This window comes from Balaenoptera borealis (genome assembly GCF_965194805.1).
Source record: "Balaenoptera borealis genome assembly, chromosome: 3".
NCBI classification, from domain to species: domain Eukaryota; kingdom Metazoa; phylum Chordata; class Mammalia; order Artiodactyla; family Balaenopteridae; genus Balaenoptera; species Balaenoptera borealis.
In genome coordinates, this window is record NC_138866.1 from 13,948,146 (window position 1) to 13,973,514 (window position 25,369).

The 25,369-nt window shown below is 40.1% G+C and overlaps 1 protein-coding gene and 2 long non-coding RNA genes across 52 annotated transcripts in view; 1 reads left to right on the top strand and 2 right to left on the bottom strand.

The window, feature by feature from the left end:
* The window catches only part of EFCAB11 (EF-hand calcium binding domain 11), a 229,403-nt gene that overhangs the window by 18,345 nt on the left and 185,689 nt on the right, over positions 1 to 25,369 (top strand). For 2 of the 50 annotated variants that reach the window (XM_082383753.1, XM_082383774.1), the window contains one exon: positions 22,589 to 24,407. The exons of 39 other annotated variants lie outside the window; for them this stretch is intronic. In XM_082383753.1, the coding sequence (XP_082239879.1) occupies positions 22,589 to 22,679 (91 nt within the window). In that variant the 3' untranslated portion in view covers positions 22,680 to 24,407. 9 more of the 50 variants (XM_082383757.1, XM_082383776.1, XM_082383758.1 and 6 more) reach the window with 7 other exon arrangements.
* On the bottom strand, positions 334 to 23,900 carry LOC309624954. The gene is made up of 2 exons (XR_014242262.1): positions 23,836 to 23,900; positions 334 to 457 (listed from the first exon to the last, which is right to left on the bottom strand). It is a non-coding gene; the product is annotated as an uncharacterized lncRNA (long non-coding RNA).
* LOC309624955 lies at positions 5,494 to 17,125 on the bottom strand. The gene is made up of 2 exons (XR_014242263.1): positions 13,766 to 17,125; positions 5,494 to 13,456 (listed from the first exon to the last, which is right to left on the bottom strand). It is a non-coding gene; the product is annotated as an uncharacterized lncRNA (long non-coding RNA).

A 25,369-nucleotide genomic window follows, 5' to 3' on the forward strand; every position in this document is an offset into this window, starting at 1 on the left:
TGATTTACCATTTGCTTTTACAAGTTTTCAGTTTTATGGAGAACACTCATTTATGCTTATTTTTCACTAGTGAACATTTTCATCTCACAGCATATTGTCATGATCCAGGAGAGAATTTTATAGTTAGCTATTCGTCCATCCACACCTTGACAGTGGGCTCTAAAGTGGGTGGAGTGCTTGCATACTAGGAAGGTGGAAAAATCATTTGTTAGTAGGGGTGGAGAGGAGCAGAAAGAAAGTAGAACTTCTTTGTATATTTATGTATTGACCAAAAAACCCCCCGAAGCTTTATTAATATTTAACATGGATGCTGGTGTTCTCCCATGGTCTGTATTTCATCAGACATGGGTTACAAATGGTCCTTGAGTTGTCTGGAGAGTAGAGTTGGGTTGATCAGTGCTGGCCCCTCCTTCGTTTGTTTTCAAAGTTATAGACCCATGTTGCAGTTCACACACACCTGATAAAGTATATTTAAAGATTATATTATGTTGTCTTTATAAACTATTTCTGACAAAATGGGCAAGTGGCTTAAAAGCAGTTTCCATTAGGAAACTGCAGATTGAAAATAGTAAGAATAGTGTAAGCACATGCTTGCAGAGAAAATTGCAGAGTTGCCTCTTCTCTGACAGCTAACATGAGTTCCTCATCAACCCTGTTACCAGGTGTGTTAATTAGGGTTTCGTACAGCAGTAAGAGCCAGAAAACCCAAAACAACAAAGCTCAAAAAAGAGAGCAATAAACACAGGAGAGTCCAGGGCTGATTTGATGGCAACACAGTTGTGAAGGACCCAGATTCCTCCCCTCTTGTTGTTTGGCTGCCTCAGCATCTGGCTTCTCCCTCTTGCTTCAAGATGGCTCCCAAGGTTTCAGCCATCACACCTGAATTCCAGCTAGGTAGGCCGAAAGGGAGCAGAAGATATACCCCTCCTTTTAAGGCTATCCATTATTTCTTCCTACATCCCAGTGACCAAAGCTTCGTTCCAAGGCCACGAATAGCTACAAGGGGGAGGTGGGTCTGGAAAATGTAGTCCCTGCTTTGGGCAGTCATGTGCACTCAAATGGAGTTTCTGATACTGGGGAAGAAGGAGAGAACAGATATTGGGGGACATCTGGCAGGTGCTCCCATGTGGATAAAAGTAATTTCATGAAATCTGACCGGAAGCCAGCCCTGCTCAGTAGAAGTTATCAAGCAGGTTATTTGAAATAAGGATCTGCACTCACTGTCGTTAACAGTGACATATATGAAATTCTTTTGCTGCATCATTTGCAAGCAGATTATTGAGCAAGCTATTGAAGAGTGAAGGAGTTCAAGCCAGGCGCAGACAAAGTGCCCGAGGACAGTTATTACTTAGGTGATCCCAGAACATCAAGACCTTTAAAATATAGTAGCATCCTTGTGTACACTTTGTGATGAGAAGAGTAATGGAAGTCAATGTATTTCTACCACATGGTGGTGGTTTTTCACAAAAAGAATTACTTCATTTTACTTTTACAAAAAGACACGTGTCGGTCTTCCCTGGTGGCACAGTGGTTAAGAATCCGCCTGCCAATGCAGGGGACACGGATTCGAGCCCTGGTCTGGGAAGATCCCACATGCCGCGGAGCAACTAAGCCCGTGCGCCGCAACTACTGAGCCTGTGCTCTAGAGCCCACGAGCCACAGCTACTGAGCCTGTGCACCACAACTACTGAAGCCGGCGTGCTTAGAGCCCGTGCTCCACAACAGGAGAAGCCACCGCAATGAGAAGCCCGTGCACCGCAACGAAGAGTAGCCCCCACTGACCGCAACTAGAGAAAGCCCGTGCACAGCAATGAAGACCTAATGCAGCCAAAAATAAATAAATTAAATACATTTAAAAAAAAAAAAAAAGGACAAGTGTCCAAATTTGCTGACCTTTTTGTGTTAAGTGGTTTCAGGAGATGCCCCCTTGTACCACATGTGTAATTTTGAAAAATCCACTTAAATATAGCCGTTCAAGGTAGAAGCAGTCTTTTAACAGTGAGTGGAAAAGTAACTGCTTCTCAAAAGAAACCTACATTATTGGGAGAGCATTTTTGAAAATAGATATTTGGAAATGTGATTCTGTTTTAAAAAATGTGTACACCTATTGAAACCTTCATACCTGCATGTTTAATAAGTTAAAAATGGAATGTTCTAATCTGGTGAGAAAAGTTCAGTGGTTTAAGAAAAAAAAAAAAGAAAATGGTCATGAAGACCCTAGGGGCAAGACGGGAATAAAGACACAGACCTACTAGAGAATGGACTTGAGAATATGGGGAGGGGGAAGGGTAAGCTGTGACAAAGTGAGAGAGTGGCATGGACATATATACACTACCAAACGTAAAATAGATAGCTAGTGGGAAGCAGCCACATAGCACAGGGAGATCAGCTCGGTGCTCTGTGACCACCTAGAGGGGTGGGATAGGGAGGGTGGGATAGGGAGGGTGGGAGACGCAAGAGGGAAGAGATATGGGAACATATGTATATGTATAACTGACTCACTTTGTTATAAAGCAGAAACTAACACACCATTGTAAAGCAATTATACTCCAATAAAGATGTTAAAAAAAAAAAAAAGAAACAAGCAATTCCCAGACTATTTCAGGTTGGGAATTAAAAAAAAAAAAAAAAAAAGGTTATGGGTAAGCCTAACTGTGTAGTATATGTATAAAACATTTTTAAAAATTCAAGGGGCTTCCCTGGTGGCGCAGTGGTTGGGAGTCCGCCAGCCAATGCACGGGACACGGGTTCGTGCCCCATTCCGGGAAGATCCCACATGCCGTGGAGCGGCTAGGCCCGTGAGCCACAACTACTGAGCCTGCGCGTCTGGAGCCTGTGCTCTGCAACGGGAGAGGCTGCAACAGTGAGAGGCCCGCGCACCGCGATGAAGAGTGGCCCCCGCTCGCCGCAACTGGAGAAAGCCCTTGCACAGAAACGAAGACCCAACACAGTCAAAAATAAATTTAAAAATTCAAAAAAAAAAAAAGTTTCAGTGGTTTGAGAGCACAATTTTTGAAAGTATACAAATTCAATAGCTTTGATAAGTTTTCAAGAGCAACTAATTGGTATCAGGAGAGATGGATATTTATTAGCTGAATTTCAATTAACAATACCAACAAAATAATTAAAAAAAAAAAACCCCTTAAGCTTTTTCATTATCAGAGGATGGAATTAAAAACAAGGATTCGGTGTCATGATGCCCTTTTCCCATTTAGATCTACATACCTTTGTGAGGTATCTCTGACAGCCATTAAGACCAAATAGTAAAACAAACTGAAATTGAAATTGCTCAGTCACAAAGGATTCAACCGAGATGTTCAGAACTGATAAAGTACGTGAAATCACACTGTTCTTGTTAGATGTTATTAATAATTTCTAGTGATGGCAAAAAGTCATTTGCCATTAATGAATAAAATATTTTTACCTTTAATTCCTTAGAAATTTCTGTATTATATTTTATAATGAACATAACATATTAATATTGTGGCACATGTCCGTATAATCTATACATAAATATATTCATATGCCCACAAATCTTGTACTTCCCAGGATTGTGATCAAAACAGTTTAGAGACTACTACAGTAAACAGCCAAACAAGGCATTTTAGCTAACTGAACATGCCCTGCTTAAAGTCTCATTTGTATTATTATTTATAGCACCACAATCCCTAAACCAGAATAAATGATGCATGATAAGAATTAAATGAAGTTGTGACACCAAAAGAGAGAAAAATATTTCCTCCTTGAAGTTGGCCAGAGAAACAGAGATGTCTAACTTCCACATGTCTCTGTTTCAGTGGTACAAATAATTTTCAAGAATAAGGAAAAGAAGGATTTCCCTGGCGGTCCAGTGGTTAAGACTCTGCGCTTCCACTGCAGGGGGCACGGGTTCGATCCCTGGTTGGGGAACTAAGATCCTGCATGCTGTGCGGCGTGGCCAAAAAAAAAAAAAGAAAGAATAAGGAAAAGAAGAGCAGCTGCTGGGGCTGTTAGTGATGATGCAAATTACATAATGTTTCTAAGGTTAGACACTGTGTGAGACGCTTGAATAGCTTTGACTTAATTGACCAGTGTGAATGGAGTTCGTTCCCAGGTTCGCAGTTACTCAGAAGAAAGCTGATATATGAAGACCACTATAAAAAGGCAGCCAGGGAGGGGGACTTCCAATAAGACCAGAGTCAGCTGTGGTTTGAATGATGAAAGAAGTTTTCACAATCTTCAATTCTTAGATTGCCAGATTCTTCCCAAAGAAACTTCTAAGACCAAGAGTAGCCTCTTTCAGAAGGCTTGTGATACTTGCTCGTATCACACCTTCATTTTATAAGACAAACCAACCAACCACAACAATAAAACCAGCTAAACACCCAAAACAAACCTCCCAGAAAGACAGACTTGAGGCATAAGGCATCAAAGAATCATTTCATCTTGTAACTTGATGGAAACACTGGAGTATCATTCATTAAATCTGAGGGCTTTACAAGAAGTAAATGAGATATGTTTATAAAGTTTGTGAATTGTTGCCTAACTACTCTGGTGGTGTTTACTTTTAGCGATTTTTTCATGAATAAAAGCAACGTGGTTTTTAAAAAATACGTATATTGTCAGTATTTGTAATATTCATAAACTGTTCTGCTATCATATCCTTTTTTAAAAAATCTTAGTTCTGTAGTTAAATGGATTCAAAGCTCACCTCTAGGCTTTGTGCTATAGTTTCTGCTAAGCTGAAGTCTATCCTCTAGGTAGGGATCATAAGAACTATATTCCCTGGTGTCTTCCGTGTTCAACAATGTTTATCTGAGCCATTGTCCTTGAATAAAAACATATAATAGATTGAACATTAACATTTAAAAAAATTAATTAATTTAGGGGCTTCCCTGGTGACACAGTGGTTAGGAATCCACCTGCCAATGGAGGGGACACGGGTTCGAGCCCTGGTCTGGGAAGATCCTACATGCTGCAAAGAAACTAAGCCCACGAGCCACAACTGCTGAAGCCTGAGTGCCTAGAGGCCTTGCTCCGCAACAAGCGAAGCCACTGCAAGGAAAAGCCCGCACACCACAGCAAAGAGTAGCCACCGCTCACCGAAACTAGAGAAAGCCCGTGCGCAGCAATGAAGACCCAACGTAGCCAAAAATAAATTATTTTTTATTTGTGGCGTGTGGGCTCAGTAGTTGTGGCTCGTGGGCTTAGTTGCTCCGCGGCCTGTGGGATCTTCCCAGACCAGGGCTCGAAGCTGTGTCCCCCGCATTGGCAGTAGGATTCTCAACCACTGTGCCACCAGGGAAGTCCAAACATTAACATCTTTGAATCACATTCTTTTTCTTTGAAAATGCTGATTGTGCTTTTGTTGGAAGTCCTTTTAAATTGTTTAATTTCTATTTGTTTTGCTCAAATTGTTCACCGTGTTTCTCAGTATAATTTCAGCAGTGTCTGTTCTCCTTTGTGCTGTGTCCAATGTGGCTTTTTTGTTGTTGTTGTTACGGGTTTTTTAAAAAATATCTTCATTGGAGTATAATTGCTTTACAATGTTGTGTTAGTTTCTGCTGTATAACAAAGTGAATCAGCTATACATATACATGTATTCCCATATCCCCTCCCTCTTGCATCTCCCTCCCACCCTCCATATTCCACCCCTCTAGGTGGTCACAAAGCACCGAGCTGATCTCCCTGTGCTATGTGGCTGCTTCCCACTAGCTATCTATTTTACATTAGGTAGTGTATATATGTCCATGCTACTCTCTCACTTCATCCCAGCTTACCCTTCCCCCTCCCTGTGGCCTCAATCCATTCTCTACGTCTGCATCTTTATTCCTGTCCTGCCCCTATGTTCATCAGAACCATTTTTTTTTTTTTAGATTCCATATATATGTGTTTGCATACGATATTTGTTTTTCTCTTTCTGACTTACTTCACTCTGTATGACAGACTCTAGGTCCATCCACCTCACTACAAATAACTCAGTTTTGTTTCTTTTTATGGCTGAGTAATATTCCATTGTATATATGTGCCACATCTTCTTTATCCATTCATCTGTCGATGGACACTTAGGTTGCTTCTGTGTCCTGACTATTGTAAATAGTGCTACAGTGAACATTGTGGTACATGTCTCTTTTTGAATTATGGTTTTCTCAGGGTATATGCCCAGTAGTGGGATTGCTGGGTCATACGGTAGTTCTATTTTTAGTTTTTTAAGGAACCTCCATACTGTTCTCCATAGTGGCTGTATCAATTTACATTCCCACCAACAGTGCAAGAGGGTTCCCTTTTCTCCACACGGTCTCCCACATTTATTGTTTGTGATTTTTTGATGATGGCCATTCTGACTGGTGTGAGGTGATACCTCATTGTAGTTTTGATTTTCATGTCTCTAATGATTAGTGATGTTGAGCATCCTTTCATGTGTTTGTTGGCAATCTGTATATCTTCTTTGGAGAAACGTCTTTAGGTCTTCTGCCCATTGTTGGATTAGGTTGTTTTTTTTGATATTGAGCTGCACGAGCTGGTTGTAAATTTTGGAGATTAATCCTTTGTCAGTTGCTTCATTTCCAAATATTTTCTCCCATTCTGAGAGTTGTCTTTTGGTCTTGTTTATGGTTTCCTTTGCTGTGCAAACGCTTTTAAGTTTCATTATGTCCCATTTGTTTATTTGTGTTTTTATTTCCATTTCTCTAGGAGGTGGGTCAAAAAGGATCTTGCTGTGATTCATGTCTAAGAGTGTTCTTCCTATGTTTTCCTCTGAGAGTTTTATTGTGTCTGGTCTTATATTTAGGTCTTTAATGCATTTTGAGCTTATTTTTGTGTATGGTATTAGGAAGTGTTCTAATATCATTCTTTTACATGTAGCTGTCCAGTTTTCTCAGCACCACTTATTGAAGAGGCTGTCTTTTCTCCATTGTATATTTTTGCCTCCTTTATCAAATATAAGGTTACCATAGGTGCGTGGGTTTATCTCTGGGCTTTCTATCCTGTTCCATTGATCTGTATTTCTGTTTTTGTGCCAGTACCATATTGTCTTGATTACTGTAACTTTGTAGTATAGTCTGAAGTCTGGGAGCCTGATTCCTCCAGCTCTGTTTTTCTTTCTCAAGATTGCTTTGGCTATTCGGGGTCTTTTGTGTTTCCATACAAATTGTGAAATTTTTTGTTCTAGTTCTGTGAAAAATGCCATTGGTAGTCTGGTAGGGATTGCATTGAATCTGTAGATTGCTTTGGGTAGTATAGTCATTTTCACAATGTTGATTCTCCCATTCCAAGAACATGGTATCTCTCTCCATCTGTTGGTATCATCTTTAATTTCTTTCATCAGTGTCTTATAGTTTTCTGCATACAGGTCTTTTGTCTCCTTAGGTAGGTTTATTCTTAGGTATTTTATTCTTTTTGTTGCAATGGTAAATGGGAGTGTTTCCTTAATTTCTCTTTCAGATTTTTCATCATTAGTGTATAGGAATGCAAGACATTTCTGTGCATTAATTTTGTATCCTGCTACTTTACCAAATTCATTGATTAGCTCTAGTAGTTTTCTGGTAGCATCTTTAGGATTCTCTGTATAGTATCATGTCATCTACAGCTTACTTCTTCTTTTCCGATTTGGACTCCCTTTTTTTCTTTTTCTTCTCTGATTGCTGTGGCTAAAACTTCCAAAACTATGTTGAGTAACAGTGGTGAGAGTGGGCAACCTTGTCTTGTTCCTGATCTTAGTGGAAATGGTTTCAGTTTTTCACCACTGAGAATGATGTTGGCTGTGGGTTTGTCAAATATGGCCTTTATTATGTTGAGGTAAGTTCTCTCTAGGCCTACTTTCTAGAGCGTTTTTATCATAAATCAGTGTTGAATTTTGTTGAAAGCTTTTTCTGCATCTATTGAGATGATCATATGGTTTTTATCCTTCAATTTGTTAATATGGTGTATCACATTGATTGATTTGCGTATATTGAAGAATCCTTGCATTCCTTGCATAAACCCCACTTGATCATGGTGTATGATCCTTTTAATGTGCTGTTGGATTCTGTTTGCTAGTATTTTGTTGAGGATTTTTGCATCTATGTTCATCAGTGATACTGGCCTGTAGTTTTCGTTTTTTGTGACATCTTTGTCTGGTTTTGGTATCAGGGTAATGGTGGCCTCATAGAATGAGTTTGGAAGTGTTCCTCCCTCTGCTATCTTTTGGAAGAGGTTGAGAAGAATAGGTGTTAGCTCTTCTCTAAATGTGTGATAGAATTAGCCTGTGAGGCCATCTGGTCCTGGGCTTTTGTTTGTTGGAAGATTTTGAATCACAGTTTCAATTTCAGTGCTTGTGATTGATCTGTTTATATTTTTATTTCTTCCTGGTTCAGTCTTGGAAGGTTGTGCTTTTCTAAGAATTTGTCCACTTCTTCCAGGTTGTCCACTTTATTGGCATGTGGTTGCTTGTAGTAATCTCTCATGATCCTTTGTATTTCTACAGTGTCAGTTGTTACTTCTCCTTTTTCATTTCTAATTCTGTTGATTTGAGTCTTCTCCCTTTTTTTCTTGATGAGTCCGGCTAATGGTTTATCAATTTTGTTTATCTTGTCAAAGAACCAGCTTTTAGTTTTATTGATCTTTGCTATCATTTCATTTCTCTTTCATTTATTTCTGATCTGATCTTTATGATTTCTTTCCGTCTGCTAACTTTGGGGGTTTTTTGTTCTTCTTTCTCTAATTGCTTTAGGTGTAAGGTTAGGTTGTTTATTTGAGATGTTTCTTGTTTCTTGAAGTAGGATTGTATTGCTATAAACTTCCCTCTTAGAACTGCTTTTGCTGCATTCCATAGGTTTTGGGTCATCATGTTTTCACTGTCATTTGTTTCTAGGTATTTTTTGATTTCCTCTTTGATTTCTTCAGTGATCTCTTGGTTATTTAGTAGTGTATTGTTTAGCCTCCATGTCTTTGTAGTTTTTACACATATTTTCCTGTAATTGATATCTAGTCTCATAGCGTTGTGGTTGGAAAAGATGCTTGATACGATTTCAATTTTCTTAAATTTACCAAGGCTTGATTTGTGTCCCAAGATATGATCTATCCTGGAGAATGTTCCATGAGCACTTGAGAAGAAAGTGTATTCTGTTGTTTTTGGATGGAATGTCCTATAAATATCAATTAAGTCCATCTTGTTTAATGTGCCATTTAAAGCTTGTGTTTCCTTATTTATTTTCATTTTGGATGATCTGTCCATTGGTGAAAGTGGGGTGTTAAAGTCTTCAAGAATTATTGTGTTACTGTCGATTTCCCCTTTTATGGCTGTTAGCATTTGCCTTAAGGTTTGAGGCAAATGCTCCTACGTTGGGTGTGTAAATATTTCCAATTGTTATATCTTCTTGATTTGATCCCTTGATCATTATGTAGTGTCCTTCTTTGTCTCTTGTAATAGTCTTTATTTTAAAGTCTGTTTTGTCTGATATGAGAATTGCTACTCCAGCTTTCTTTTGATTTCCATTTGCATGGAATATCTTTTTCCATCCCCTCACTTTCAGTCTGTATATGTCCCTAGGTCTGAAGTGGGTCTCTTGTAGACAGCATATATACGGGTCTTGTTTTTGTATCCATTCAGCCAGGCTATGTCCTTTGGTTGGAGCATTTAATCCATTTACATTTAAGGTAATTATCAATATACATGTTCCTATGACCATTTTCTTAATTGTTTTGGGTTTGTTATTGTAGGTCTTTTCCTTCTCTTGTGTTTCCTGCCTAGAGAAGTTCCTTTAGCATTTGTTGTAAAGCTGGTTTGGTGGTGCTGAATTCTCTTAGCTTTTGCTTGTCTGTAAAGGTTTTAATTTCTCTGTTGAATCTCAGTGAGATCCTTGCTGAGTAGAGTTATCTTGGTTTTAGGTTTTTCCCTTTTATCACTTTAAATATGTCTTGCCACTCCCTTCTGGCTTGTAGTTTCTGCTGAAAGATCAGCTGTTAACCTTATGCAATTCCCTTGTATGTTATTTGTTGCTTTTCCCTTGCTACTTTTAATATTTTTTCTTTGTATTTAATTTTTGATAGTTTGATTAATACGTGTCTTGGCATGTTTCTCCTTGGATTTATTCTGTATGGGACTCTCTGTGCTTCCTGGAGTTGATTGACTATTTCCTTTCCCATGTTAGGGAAGTTTTCAACTATAATCTCTTCAAATATTTTCTCAGACCCTTTCTTTATCTCTTCTTCTTCTGGGACTCCTATAATTCAAATGTTGGTATGTTTAATGTTGTCCCAGAGATCTCTGAGACTGTCCTCAATTGTTTTCATTCTTTTTTCTTTATTCTGCTTTGCGGTAGTTATTTCCAATATTTTATCTTCCAGGTCACTTATCCGTTCTTTTGCCTCATTTATTCTGCTATTGATTCCTTCTAGAGAATTTTATTTTCATTTATTGTGTTGTTCATCATTGTTTGTTTGCTCTTTAGTTCTTCTGGGTCCTTGTTAAATGTTTCTTGTAGTTTCTCCATTCTGTTTGCAAGATTTTGGATCATCTTTACTATCATTACTCTGAATTATTTTTCAGCTGGCTGCCTATTTCCTCTTCATTTGTCTGGTCTGGTGGGTTTTTGCCTTGCTCCTTCATCTGCTGTGTGTTTCTCTGTGTTCTCATTTTGCTTAACTTACTGTGTTTGGGGATCTCCTTTTTGCAGGCTACAGGTTCGTAGTTCCCATTGTTTTTGGTGTCTGCCCCCAGTGGGTAAGGTTGGTTCAGGGGCTTGTGTAGGCTTCCTGGTAGAGGGGACCGGTGCCTGTGTTCTGGTGGGTGGGGCTGGATCTCGTCTTTCTGGTGGGCACGGCTGCATCCGGTGGTGTGTTTTGGGGTGTCTGTGAAGTTAGTATGGTTTTAGGCAGCCTCTCTGCTAATGGGTGGGGTTGTGTTCCTGTCTTGCTAGTTGTTTGGCATGGGGTGTCCAGCACTGGAGCTTGCTGGCCGTTGAGTGGAGCTGGGTCTTAGCGTTGAGACGGAGATCTCTGGGAGAGCTCTTGCCGATTGATATTATGTGGGGCCTGGAGGTCTCTGGTGGTCCAGTGTCCTGAACTCAGCTCTCCCACCTCACAGGCTCAGGCCTGACACCAGGCAGGAGCACCAAGACCTTTTTTGGAAGTCTGAGGTCTTCTGCTAGCGTTCAATAGGTGTTCTGTAGGAGTTGTTCCACATGTAGATGTATTTTTGATGTATTTGTGGGGAGGAAGGTGATCTCCCTGTCTTACTCCTCCGCCATCTTGAAGCACTCCCTCTGTTATGGTTTTATTTTCTCCTTACGTTTCTTTCTTGAGCTATATCTACTGATGTTTCATTTCATTTTGTTATTTTGCTGTATCTTGTTATTTTATAGTATCTCCCCAAAGCCTTTCTGTATCTACTTTCATCTCTAATTTTATGGAGGTGTTTGCTTTATTGGGGGAAGTAGTTTTTGAGGTTTTATTTTTAATGGTTGATTGCTTGGGGGCTGCTAATTATAGCTTTTTTCATGTAAATTAAGAAAGCAAGTTTTCTACCGAGGGATGGGTTTTGAGGAATGTTTCTTTCTTAAACCAAGAGGTGATATCTTATGTAAAAAACAAAAATTGGTACTACTTTATATTACCTCTAAAGATATTTTTAAAAAGGCTTACTGTTTTTAAATTTTGAGATTCCTTTCAGTGTTTAAAACTTACAATGTTGCTTTCCACTTAGAGCTGATAATCATGACTTGTGTACCTGTGCACTAAAATAACTGAAGCTAATAAATATCATGGATGACGTTTCATTATTATTAAGAAATTCTCAGGAAATTCTATTCTTGAAGAACTTTCTCTTTTTTTGTCCTACCCACTACAAATGGCAGAAGTTTAAGAGGTAGGAGAACTGAGTAGTGCTGTTTGTCCAGTGGAATGAATCTGAGCTAACAGGCTGTTTCTAGCACTGCAAGTTTAAAACAAAAAACATCTTTTCTTCTTTAATACTAATAGAACATAATAAAAACCTTGTAGTACTTTTTTATTTTCTTAAACATTCAAAAATCTTTAGTGAATCTAAAAAGTAGTTAAAACTGTTTAACCTGTCTCTCCAACATCTGGTCCGCTTCCCAAACTCATCTTTCATTCATTGTCCCAAATTCCTGTATTTCCCTTTGCATAATGCTTGTTCCTTTGAATATGTGATGTGTATTTATACTGCATTCTGTTGCTCTTGCCAGCAATGCTTTTCTCTACTTCTTACCTGTCCAAATTAGACCTATCTTTCAAGGTCCTGCTCAATAAACACACACAAAAAAGTCTTTTTTTCTTTACATTGAACAGCCTTTTCTCCTTTCTCTGAAATTTAATAGTACTATGGTTGTGTAATTTTTTCAATCATCTACTCAATAAACAAAAATACAGTGTTTACGATTATCTCCATAAAATACTACAAGCTCTTTGAGGTTACAAATTTATCTGTAACTTTCACCGTTCTCAGCATGTTGCCTTATGCATTCTAGTTACTTAATAATTGTTGGTCCATTGTCACTTACTCCAAATATCCAGTAACAGTAAAATCCTCACTTATAATTTTCTTATGGTTTTAATTTCTTATAATCTAGGCAAGAATCCTTTAAAATGCAATCGGGAGCTTTCTAACCACATGTGGCTTTGCCTTCTATTTTTCTCATTCTACATGTGATTTTTATGAATTAATCTCTGATGGCCTCTCTTTGTTTTTTTCTTTTAGAGACATTTTCAGTTCATGATTTAACCCCAGCTATTGTCAGGGAGCTGGCTTAATGTGCTCTCTTGACCTCGCCCACCATCAGCACCCTGTGGTATTTCTGGCTGGTGTTTTTCTCTGTGTGGGTATGTTTGCGTCTCCATGCCTAGGAGCTTTCTCCACCTCATTGTAAGCGCTGAGATTTGCACTTTCTTACTGCCTGTCAATTGGCAAAAAGCTCTGGGTAGCTGCTTCTGCTTTCCAGCCATATGAAATGAAACATGGGTGTGCAGAAGGCCCACCAGTGTCCAAGACTCTGAGTGCAGGTGGATTGCCAGATAGTAATGTAATGCGGAAATACTGACATACCAAAATGCTCTCCAGTCAGAACTGGAGACATTTAAAGTGATATCTGATATTTTTGGTCTAAGAATCTCATTCTTCATATTACATGGGGATGGTCAAAAAACATAGAATATCTAACTCTCCTTTTGGGATTATTAAAAATTGGTTGAGAATAAGAGCATCATGACTTGTTGGATAGTATATTTTCATTGCCAGAGTGTCAGTGGTGTAGGGGCTTAAGAATGCAATTTTAAAAGGGAGTTATGGGTACCCTCTTGATAGAAAGATCACATATGCCTTTTATCACAGCTATTGTGGGGGAAAGGGGCCTCATGAGCTTGGGTAACGTGAAGTAACATGTTAATGGAAGAGTCTTTTAGAACCAAGGAGCCCAGAGGAAAGTGATATAAGATAGAATGTATTTTTTCAGATCATTTGCATCTCTTTTGAAGTGTTATTCTTCACTGTGCTCTTTAGCTTCTTTTTTTTTTTTTAATTAATTAATTAATTACTTTATGGCTGTGTTGGGTCTTCGTTTCTGTACGAGGGCTTTCTCTAGTTGCGGCAAGCGGGGGCCACTCTTCATCGCGGTGCATGGGCCTCTCACTATTGCGGCCTCTCTTGTTGTGGAGCACAGGTTCCAGATGTGCAGGCTCAGTAATTGTGGCTCACGGGCCCAGTTGCTCCGCGGCATGTGGGGTCTTCCCAGACCAGGGCTCGAACCCGTGTCCCCTGCATTGGCAGGCAGATTCTCAACCCCTGCGCCACCAGGGAAGCCCTCTTTAGCTTCTTATAATTCCTTTCGGCTGGCAGCCAACCTGTTGCATATCATTGTCTTGGACAGTCTCTAACTGGAGAAAGTTTCCCAGTCATTATTCTGTGCTTCAGAATGATCATCTTATAAATGTAGTCAGGTGACCTCACTAAGATCGCAGTTATTATAGTGAGTACCTACTTTGGGGAATATGATTGTTGATCTGTAAGTATCTACATGCTTCTGTGTATAGAAAAGTATAAAAGAGACTAGAAATTATATCTGATTCTTTGTGACTATAGGTAGATAGCTGTTACCAGCTGTACCTAGTGTGTGAGTGTAGTGACCAAATAAGTAGACTTTTTGAGTTTCCAATTTTTATTTCGTGAATTTTTGTATCTTCCCTGCAATGATAATGCCTTGGTTTTTATTTCAATGTTTATGTTTCAAAATTTTATTGTCAGAGATTTCCATTTCTGTTTATTTTCTTGCATGTGATCACTGAATGGGGAATATGAATATGTGTAAGCTTTTCAAACTGACCTCAGAATTTCTCCTCTCTGGGGACTTTCACATGTAATATGTTAAATACAGCTGTACTTTAAAAATCCAGCTATAGAAATAATTATATGCTAATCATTTTAAGAAAATGTCAGTTTTTCAGAGGGTTCTTGACTGATTTTGCTCCATGAACAAAAGTATATCCTTGCATTTGAGGATGGTCTTTTTTTACTGGTATAAATTTTAGAATTGGTGTTGCAGGAATTGAAGCTCAGAAACTGGACCAGAAAACAAGTAGAGAAGAATAATGACTTCATTACATAGATTTTCAAACAGAATGTGTTATTTTGGTTTCTTCAGTTAAGCTAATTAGTTCCTGTTAACAAGGATGTATTATTTGATTGGAAGAAATATTTAATCTCTTTCACATTCCAGATGTCCAGATTCTGTAGTCTTTTCTTAGGTTAAACCCATCCAGATGCAAATTCTATTCCTCCTTCAAGGCCCAGCTTTTAAAAAAATATTTCTTATCTTGAAAGCTGGCCCTACCCTACTTCCTACCCAACCCCTCTCTACCCCCGAAAGGAACTTGTCTCCTCCTTCTGCTTGAAACTCCTAATCTGTCATAAATATCTTTCTTCTTTATGCTTATACATAGGTATTTGCATACATCAATTATTTCTAGTTTTAGAACGTGAGCTTAATATAAACAGGCACAAGTGGGATATTTATGGGAGTACAGAACTCCCGTAGCACAGTTTTGTACGTGTCAAGTAAGTGACTGAATTTTATATAAATGAATGGCTTATGTAGCGAACAGGCTTTCACCAAAACCTCTCAGGCCTGCACTCTCCTCATCTCAGACATGAGGGGGTTGTGCTTCTTCTTGTTCCAGAACCGACTGGTGGGGTTATCTATCATGGAAGGTGGCATGGCAGTCTCCTTGATTTTCTCTGCATCTCCCAGATAATATTCAGAATCCACCACCATGTGAATACAGATGTGATCTGTCAGTGTGACAAAGACTGCTCTCAAGAGAAAATTACTGGGCTGACAGCTCTCCAACCCTGGGTTTAGTTTTTGAGATGTCACTATAACAAGTGTTATGGTCAACGTTTCCAATTCCTCATCTACATATATGGTAGAATACACTGTTCTCGCTGTAATAGCATGAGGACTATTTTTCTTTTAATCCAGCTGTCACATAAGAAACTGCTGCCATGGTTTCTTTCTTGTGGCCAAATGTTGCTAACCCTTTCAGTCATCCTTGACGTTAGCGATAGGCGCACATCATGCATGTATTCATGCCATTTGCCTTTGTAGAAGGAGGAATGTGTCTCTTACATTTTTCTTTTGTAGTCGATAGCTAACTTCTGGGTGGAAATTTTGATAATACTGTGTGTTGTATTTATAAAATAAGAAAAACTTGTATTTAATAAAAGAAATTTTTATTTTATAGGAGATAATTAAATCAACATTGTTTTAAGATGTCACCAAAAAAAAAATAGGCTCAGCATTAAGAGTTTCACTACAAAGTTTCAGTTGTCCCCCTTAGATATAGCTTAAAAAATCAAGTCCAAGGGCTTCTAATGCTATGTTTTTATCTATGGCATACCGACCTATGAGTTTGCAACCTCACGTCTAGCCATCTTGTCTACCGTCCTCCTACCCGTGCATTCTCTTCCATCAGGCTACCTTGAAGAGATACATCCTTGTCATTCAAAGCTCCAGAGACCAGCAGCATCAGCATTAGGGAACTTGTTAGCAGTGATGAGCAATGCCTAATCTCAGGCCTCACTCCAAACGTACCGAGTCAAATGTGTTCAATGTGATCCCTGGGTGATCCATATGCACTTATTAAAGTTTGAAAATCACTGGTCCACCCTCCTCGTTCAATTTTGGATAATGAGAGTAAATTAGCATTACTTTTTTTTTTTTTTTAAACAATTAGAAGGCCTTTTTTTTTTCCCTTTAATTTTATTTATTTATTTACTTATGGCTGTGTTGGGTCGTCGTTTCTGTGCGAGGGCTTTCTCCAGTTACGGCAAGCGGGGGCCACTCTTCATCGCGGTGCGCGGGCCTCTCACTATCGCGGCCTCTCCCGTTGCGGAGCACAGGCTCCAGACGCGCAGGCTCAGTAATTGTGGCTCACGGGCCCAGTCGCTCCGAGGCATGTGGGATCTTCCCAGACCAGGGCTCGAACCCGTGTCCCCTGCATTGGCAGGCAGACTCTCAACCACTGCGCCACCAGGGAAGCCCCAGCATTACTTTTTAATGTTACCTCTTGACTTCAGTAACTTTTCATCCCCTGCCAGATAACGCCCAGACTCCTTAGCCTGACATACAAGGCCCCTCCACACACAGACCTGGCGTGCCCAGATCAGAGATTGTAATCCACTGTTCTGATTTACTTGCTGTGTTCTGATCCTATCTCATTTCTCTTCCACTGCCCTCTCTCCTCCTCTCCTGACTTCCCCAGCCGCACGTCTACTGGTATCCGTTCCTTTGAACCTAGCTGAAGCCTCTCTTCTAGGGAGCCTCCCCTGATCACTCCAGCTCACAAACTTTCCTTTTTCTTCCTTAGAACTTCTGTAGCGCTTGCGAGAGTACTGCATCTAATAATAGTAACCACAGTAACACTGGCAACTGACATTTGCTGAGTATTTACTGTGTACCGGACCCTGGTCTGAAGGAGTCTTCTTAGGAACCTCCTGGGTTAGGCTCTGTCTGTCCCCATTTTACAGATGAGGACAAAGCTTGGAGAGGTCAAAGGACTTGCTTGATGCTGCCGCCTGCTGAGTAACGGAATGAAGATTTGCTTGTGCTCTTGATCACTGTAATATTCCCTTCTCACTTCTTCTAACAGCATGGATGTCCTGAGAGTAGGAACCAGGCATGCTTTTGCATCCCCACAATGCCTGCCATAAACCTGACTAAGGCATGTTCGCTCTGCCTGGAAGTGTTCTTGGTAAACCAGTTGCACAATTATATAGCTTTTCCCTGTTCATATGAATTGGTTTGGTTTGGATTGTTACATTTGAGATTTCATTTGATTATCTGCACATAAATGAAAGGAACTATTTACAAAAATGTACAAAAGGAAACTGATGCAGCATTTTATTACATGAAACGGTAGCAGGCATTCCAGATCACAGATTGCTTTGATAGGAACCCTTGTGTTTTGCGTGTTGCCTTTGGAATTATATCACAATAGCGAAAGATTTTGCCAAATCAACTGGAAAAGCAAAAAATGTTTAAAATTGACAAATGAGGTTTCATCACTTTAGCTGGGGTGGGAGTGCTAAGCTGAATTTATGATTGTCTTCTTTACAAGGCAGGATTATGCTTTGATTCACTTGTAAGACCCTTTTGATCAGTTGTTGTGAGTTTAGCATCATCTTTTACCATTTCCAGCTTGTCAGTATTGTCTGCTCATCTTCCCTCCTTGGTTGCAACCTGCTGCTGGAGAAGATCAGGGCCAAGTAGGAATTCAGTGCACTACAGGCTTCGAGTGGCATCTCTTTCTTCCTATGCTTTCCCTCATCCTGCCTGTCCCTGTTCCTAAGCTGACCCCAGGAGAGGCGGTACAGGCACTAATACTGTTAACCGTAACTTTCCCGCCCCTCCCTCCTGCCTGTCGCTCACCTTTCCCTTCCCTCCCCGCAAAAGGACCAAGAATGGTACAATCTCAGGACTGGTTCCTAGTGGCTAAACATGGCTGCTGGACCCTCACGTGACCCCACCTTTCTTCTTCCTTCCCTGCTGTATCCCCCACATCTCCCCCCTCTGTTCTCTTCAGCTGCGACTAAGCCCCAAGATGCTGACACCACTTTCCCCTCCTTACCTTCACTTCTAACCCAGGCCTTGGGCTGAGCCTCCATCCAGGGCCCCCGCCGTGGTTCTGACCTGCCCGCGGTCCTGTACTGCAGGCTCTTGAGTGTGCGCTAGTCCTCGGAGCTGCTCCTCGCCAATCTGAGACCTGGAGCGAGCTTTCCCTTTGTCTTCTTTCTGTGATGCATCTACCTTCTCCTCCAAACACACCACACTCAATAGTCTCCCTCTCCGTCTCCCAGCAAGTGTTATGTCTGAGAGATCTCAGAGCTCTGTGTCCACCTTCCTGGATCCTTTTGCTTTGATCCCAGCTGCCTGCCTTGATTCTCCCGGCTGCCTATCCCGGGATGGAACCAAGTTCTCAGGTCAGGCAGACGCTGCTGTGCCTACTTGACCAAAGTGTTTAGACCACCCACATCCATCTTCTGTACACAGTTCCCCAGCCCTGGTCCTGTGTCATTCCAGAATGCTTTCCTTTTCGTGCTGAAATCGTCCAGGAGAATTTAGCTCATCTGTTTTCAGTTCCCTTTTTCAGGGATGGCAAATCGTTGGCATGTGTGCTATCACCATCACCTCTGTATACCCGTGGCCTACACTCTTCTGATGAGACTCAGAATTCTTCTTGGTATAACACCCCAAGCCAGTTCACTAGCATGTCACACACCATGGGATTGACTTGCTCTCTGTCATATTTATACCAAACCTTTCCTACTGCTGTGCATTGCAGGTGACCTTGCCTTCTGCTTCATGGACAGGGTCATGGCCTCTGCCTGGGTTTCCTCTTCACCTCCAGAGTTCTGTTTTCCTTCAATTCTGTTTCTGGTTTTTTTCTTTTTTTCTTTTTTCTAGTTCCTCCCCTTTGTTCTTGTCTCATCCCCTTCCCTTCCTCTAAGACCTTTCTCCATCAGTCACTCCCTCTCCTGTTTATAACTAACATCCCTGCCTGCAGATATACTTCAGTCTCCGCAGCCTAGAAAGCTATTCCTCATACCTAAGTTCCTCTAGGCTGCCCCCCTCTCCTTTTTCTAAGTTTTTATTCTTGCCAGCTACTCAAGGCACTCAGCACTCTGCCTGGGACCCTGTCCTTGATGCTTGCTCCTCCCCAGCTTTTGTGACACCGTGCCAACCCAGTGCCAATGATGGCAGTTCCCATTCATTAAACACCTGCTAGTATTACCTTGCTGAATTGATGCAGTGATCTACACATCAGCTGTTAGGCATACCTATTCTACAGGTAAAGCTGAGCACCTTTATTGCTAACCTCAAGCCAAACTGGACTTAGACTTCTCAATCATTTTATCTTTTGGTTAAAGAAGAAAAGTCGCAGGAAATTAACAAGTAATCAACATTTTTTAAAAAATTTGATGGCAGTCATTTTGCTGGTACTTGTTAATGCACAGATGTTTTTGTTACACCTCAAAATTGTATTTCTTGATTTAAGAATACTGCTGTCTAATAATAGTAGAGTAGACAAAATTTACACTTAAAATGTCTAAACACACTTAGCTTTAAGTATCATTCAAGAGTCATGTTAAAGAACATGGATAGAAACAACAATAAAAGTTATAAAATGCTTTTCTTAACCCAAGTCTTCTTATTGTTAAGGTTCCTGGTAATCCATTCATGATTTCAAATGGAAATCTTCTCTGCCTTGGAGATGGCATATCAAGGCTCTCATCCAAGGAGAGGAGGGGACAGTAGAAGAGGCTTATTCTTGTTTCCCTTTTTGCAGAAATTTGACTGTCTTTGCTGGAGAGAGAATATTCAATGGATATATGAGTGAAAGAATGAATGAGTAAATAAATGAGCAAAGGAATAGAATGAAGATCAAAGTTCACATGTTGAAATTGTGTGTTAAATTGGGTAGGGCAGCTGCTGGTCCTTAATTTTATCTGGGTTGTTGCAAATTATCTTCTTTACTGGACTTTCAATTGCAGATTTAGAGTCAGAGGCTTTAAAAAATATGAACTTGACTACCCATTTGTGTAGAGATTTAAACTGCTGTCATCGTGAAATTATTACAGCAGTTTTAAACTCTTAGCAGAAAGCTTTCAACAGAACTCTGCTATCAGAGTCAAATTTAATAAATTGGATGGAACCTTCTTTTTCTTTCCCTCTTGTACGTTGTCTAGTAGAGAAGTTTCTGTTGGTGACCAAATTTGTTATAGTGTGGTGCCATTTATTCTGCCTGTTACAAACGTGTCATGACAACAAGTGGCTGGATGTACTTTTCAAAGACAGCTTGTATCCACAAATTGGTTGTTTCGGGGAAAAAAATTGGACTTAGTTCTTCAGGAATACTTATTTTCACAAATTGATTGATTGTACAGAAATCAGATTTGAACCCCAAGTGTTCGGTTGTGCTATCTCTATACCATCCATTGCTAGATGTGGTTCAATTAAACAGGAGGGAAAGAGAAATGGCAGTAAGTATTCATGTGTCACATGGCAGCATTCATCTCTAAGTCAGGAATCTTGATAGAAAAAGCTCAAATTTTTAAAAATGTGAAATTACCTCCTCAGTCGTTTTTATTTCCAATTAAATTAATGTCTTATATAGACACTGTAGACTCACATAGTATTCAATACCATTTAGTTTGCTATCTCTCTCTTAGTTTCTAATTTTCATTGTAGTTCTTAGTCTTTGCTTTTTGAGTATGAGTTTACGGTAGAATAAATCAGATTCGCTTTAGTGGGTAGATGTAGTTTTCTTTAATGACTTACTAAGCAAAATGTACCTTCTTCTTAAGTGAAAACGCTAAAGTGGATTATTTTTTATTTGACTAACAAGCAAAGGCATTTCTAATTTTATTTAGTGACAGAAATAAATTACTTTAACATAAATTAAATGTGAAATATATGTATGATCCTCTTTTAATGAACAAAGCAGATTGAGAGCCAAGCAGATTTGTAGTTGATCTCTTTAACCAGTTGGTGGTGCTAAAAACTCTGATAAGAAACTAATTGGAAGGCGAGGAGGTTAACCTGGAGGCTTTCTTAATAAATGTTACTTTATTCATTTTTGAAAAATCAGTGCCAAAAATGTGTGCCCAAATTACTGCATCTTCTAAGCTTAGGAACCAAACCAAGTGTCTCTGATGGACGGCAGAATACATTTCTAATAAACTTCTGTGAAGATGTCATTGGCTCCCATAGGGTTCACATATCGGAAATTGCATGTTTGTATAACGCTTGGCTCCATCCTGGAAATAGCCGTTAACCTGCTGACTGGGGAGTGGAAGTGCGGGCCATAACGTGGGCTCGCACGGTAGATTTAAGAAATATTGTTTTATATTATTACTACTTTTTTTTTTTTTTTTTTTTTTACTATTAATGGGCTTTTTAGGGGCTAGGTGTGTTTGTGTAACTTTGTTTTTTAGTGCCCAAGAAGTCCAGTAGAGCAACAGTCTGTTGCTTGAATGTGTCCTGAGATGCAGTCAGAAGAGCACAGAGGCCTGGAGTCAGGAGCTCAAAGGTCTGAATCTATCAGTCACATCTAACCAAAGTTGTTACTTGTGCTATTCTTGCTTGCGGGATCTTAATTCCCGACCAGGGATTGAGCCCGGGTTCCAGAGGTAAAAGCACCAAGTCCTAACCACTGGACCACCAGGGACTTCCCCTACTTGTGCTATTCTTAAAAATATATACCTTACACAATTATACTTTTAAATTCTGTACTGGCTAAAGCACCTAATTAATAGTGTTTTAGGGTTTTATCATCACACTGAAGCTTTCTTCTAATTTGTTTCAATCTTCCAAACATAGAATATGCTGTGGAAAACTTAATGAAACTATCAATCTTAAAAAGTAAAAAAAAAAAAAGCAAAAAACCCAACAAAATGAACAAAAAAACCCATTTTAAACAAATAATCCTAGAACTGATTTTTATATCATAAAGAATATTTAAATTTAAATAATCTTCCTGTTACCTAGATAAGGGCTGCCTATCAATTCAGGAAGGCAGGTTTTGAATATCCCTACATTTTTCATAACTATCACTTATATCAATTCTCTATAGCTCAGTTTTCCCACCTTGTAAAGCGGGGATCATAACGTCTTTTCCCCAGAGGTGGTGTAAGCTTTAGACAAGGTTCCGGGTGCTTGTTGGCTGTTGTTCTCCCTCCCGTGAGACAGGGGCTGTGCCTCCATTACTTCCGAGCCCCCATGGTATCCTGGACTCAGCCAGGGCCTTAGCACAGGAGGTCCTCTCTGTGTCTGATGACACCTGGTGCTCCACTAGTGAAGAGCTGTTTCTAGTTTGTAAAGTTTCACAAGGGTTTTGTAGACTCACAGACTCACAAAACAGACACTCATCTAGTTATACCTGGTTTTCAGATATTTGCCTGTCTGTCCCTGGGATATTTATGTGTTGGTCTGAATCTGCCTAAACATGTAAGATTGGGGAAGGGGATATAAGATTTCTGAAAGGTGTAGCAAAGGTGTTACTAAGAGTTTGTTCATCCATCCATTTATTCCACAAAATTTACTGAGCATGACTCTTCCAGAGATGAGGTTCAGGAAAGCTTCACCATGTCTCTGAGAGCTGCAGACTTCAAGGAGCAGGACGCAGGACTTCCCTGGTGGTCCGGTAGTTAAGAATCCGCCTGCCAATGCAGGAGACACGGGTTCGAGCCCTGGTCCGGGAAGATCCCACATGCCGTGGAGCAACTAAGCCCGTGCGCCACAACTACTGAGCCTGTGCTCTAGAGCCCGCGAACCACAACTACTGAGCCCGCATGCCACAACTGCTGAAGCCTGCGTGCCTAGAGCCCGTGCTCCGCAACAAGAGAAGCCACCGCAATGAGAAGCCCGCGGACCACAACGAAGAGTAGCCCCCGCTCGCCGCAACTAGAGAAAGCACATGTGCAGCAACGAAGACACGACACAGCCTAAAATAAATAAATAAATAATAAAAAATAAATTAATTATAAGAAGCGGGACACTTCCCGTTTGGTAGGAATTGATAGGCAGCCCTTATCTAGGTAGCAGGAAGATTATTTAAATTTAAATATTGTTTATATTCTATCATAAAAATCAGTTCTAGGATCATCTGTAACAATTTTTTTTTTTTGGCATTTAAAACTCTGATGGTTTCATTAAGTTTTCCAGAGCATATGCTGTGTTTGAAAAATTGAAACAAATCAGAAGAAAGCTTCAATGCAATAGTAATCATAAAACACTATGACTTAGGCCCTTTAGCCAGTATAGAATTTAAAAGTATAACTGTGTAAGGTATATATATGTATTTTTTTAGGAATAGCACAACTAATATCTTTGGTTAGATCTGATTGATTCAGACCTTTGAGTTTTCAAGATACAGAATCATGGAAGCAGATGGTGGCAGAGACTTTAAAAATCACATCCACCGTCTCTCGTAACATAGCTAAGAAAATGGAAGCTACCTGAACTTCATGGCTTACCCAAGGTTACACAGACCAGGGTCAAGACTTGGGCCTCCTGACTCCCAATTCAATGCCAAAGCATTAATTTTCCATCCTGACTTCTACAAGATGAGCCATTTTGGGTGTGAATAAAAACAAGTGTATGCTTGTTCAGCCTCAGTAAACTTTCATACGAAACATGGTGTATCATTTCTGCCCAGTTTATCAGAATGAAACCTTGCACTTTCATTCGGGAGGCAGTTAACTAAGGTGCCCCTACATACGTTTCAGAGCAGAGCAGCGGGAGGGAGCCCACGCCAGGTACGCAACATGCAGTTCTCAGCCAGAGCAGATGAGTGCCAGGACCATACCTGACAGAGGCAGGCAGGGTTTCCATTCGCCGTCTGCCTTGCCTGCGTCTGGTTTCCTGCGAGACAAATGGCATTCTATGCCTCAGGTGTATTAGTAATTTCTGAGTTTGTTCCCCACTCAAGATGACCTCATTGTTCTGTGCTGCTTTTCCATAATTATACAGTAACAGGAAAATAAACCAGCTCTGCATACAGCCCACAGCAGAAATCTTGTGCTCTTTATGTAAGTTTGATTTATAGACGTGTACCGCAGAGCGGAGTGACTATGAAACATTCATCTTCCCATTGCTAGTTGCCATGGAAATCGAGTACACAGAGCAGTGTCATTCCAGTCCTGGTGATGCCTGCAGTAGTTTATTCCTTTGTTGTTCTCGTTTCTTAAGCAACTGCCCAGTATTCTTTCATCATGACAATTAATCATGCACACACGTTTTTGTCTTTCATCTCAAATAGAAAGTACTAAAAATGTATGATAAAATTTGGGAGAATTTAAATATTCTGTGGGTTTAAATATGCATTTGTGATTTTCCCCCCTCAGTCCCATTGGAAAAATAGGTCATATTTTTTAAAAAGCATGTATTAATGTACAGAGATCTCAATAAAGACAGCAGTACAGAAATTTGAGGAGAAAGCATTACTACGCTAAGGAAATCTTAAGGAACTTCAGATTCGCAGGTCTCCCAGTGTTTGGCGCTAAGTCTGCATTTTGGGTAATGCCAACCCCAAAAAAGCCACTGAGCTAGATGTTATCAACTCTCCTTTTGGTTTGTTTTGTTAGTTTCTGTAGGGGTTTGAGCAACCTACATACTTATTGGAGAGGTGTGGTAGATATTAGAGTAGGGACCCTTTTTTCTTTAAAGGCTAATAAAGTTCAAGAATTTTTTTTACAGATTAAGTAAAGGGAATTCTAGTTAGTCGTCCTCATTTTTTTTTTTTTAAAGAAACCATTTTACCCAGTTTAACCTAGCAGAGTTCATAGTACACACCATGCCCACCATTAATAAGTGCTTGTTGATTATCCACCTTCTTTTATTGGGTTTTATTTTTTATTGGTTAAGAGAGCTTGTCCGGGAATAACTCTGTGTGTATCTAAATCCCTGCTCCCTTGCTTGTTGGCTGTGAGACCTCTGAAAAGTATCAATATCTTAACTTGCCTTGGTTTCCTTATCTGTAGAGTGAACAGCTGTAAAATTAAGAAAATCAGGGCTGACTGGGGGCTTCACAGGGATAATCCATGCCAAGGGCCTAGTTCTGTTGCCTGCCATGGGATAAATGCTCAGGCAGGGGGGGCTGTTCTGGTGGTGGTGGTGGTTATCCCTGCGAGGATTACAGTACTGCTCGTAGGACTCGGGCTATTCCAGGGAGGATGCCACACCCAGCCCGGGGCTCTGTCCCCAGCATCCAAGTTCACAGATAATTGCCAATGCTTCCTTGGACTTGGGCCTCGGGGACTGGGTCCATCTCAGCACTTTGGATACTAGCATGGTAGCCTAGAGGCATTTACAGTGGTCTTTTGATCTGCAAATGGAGAAGA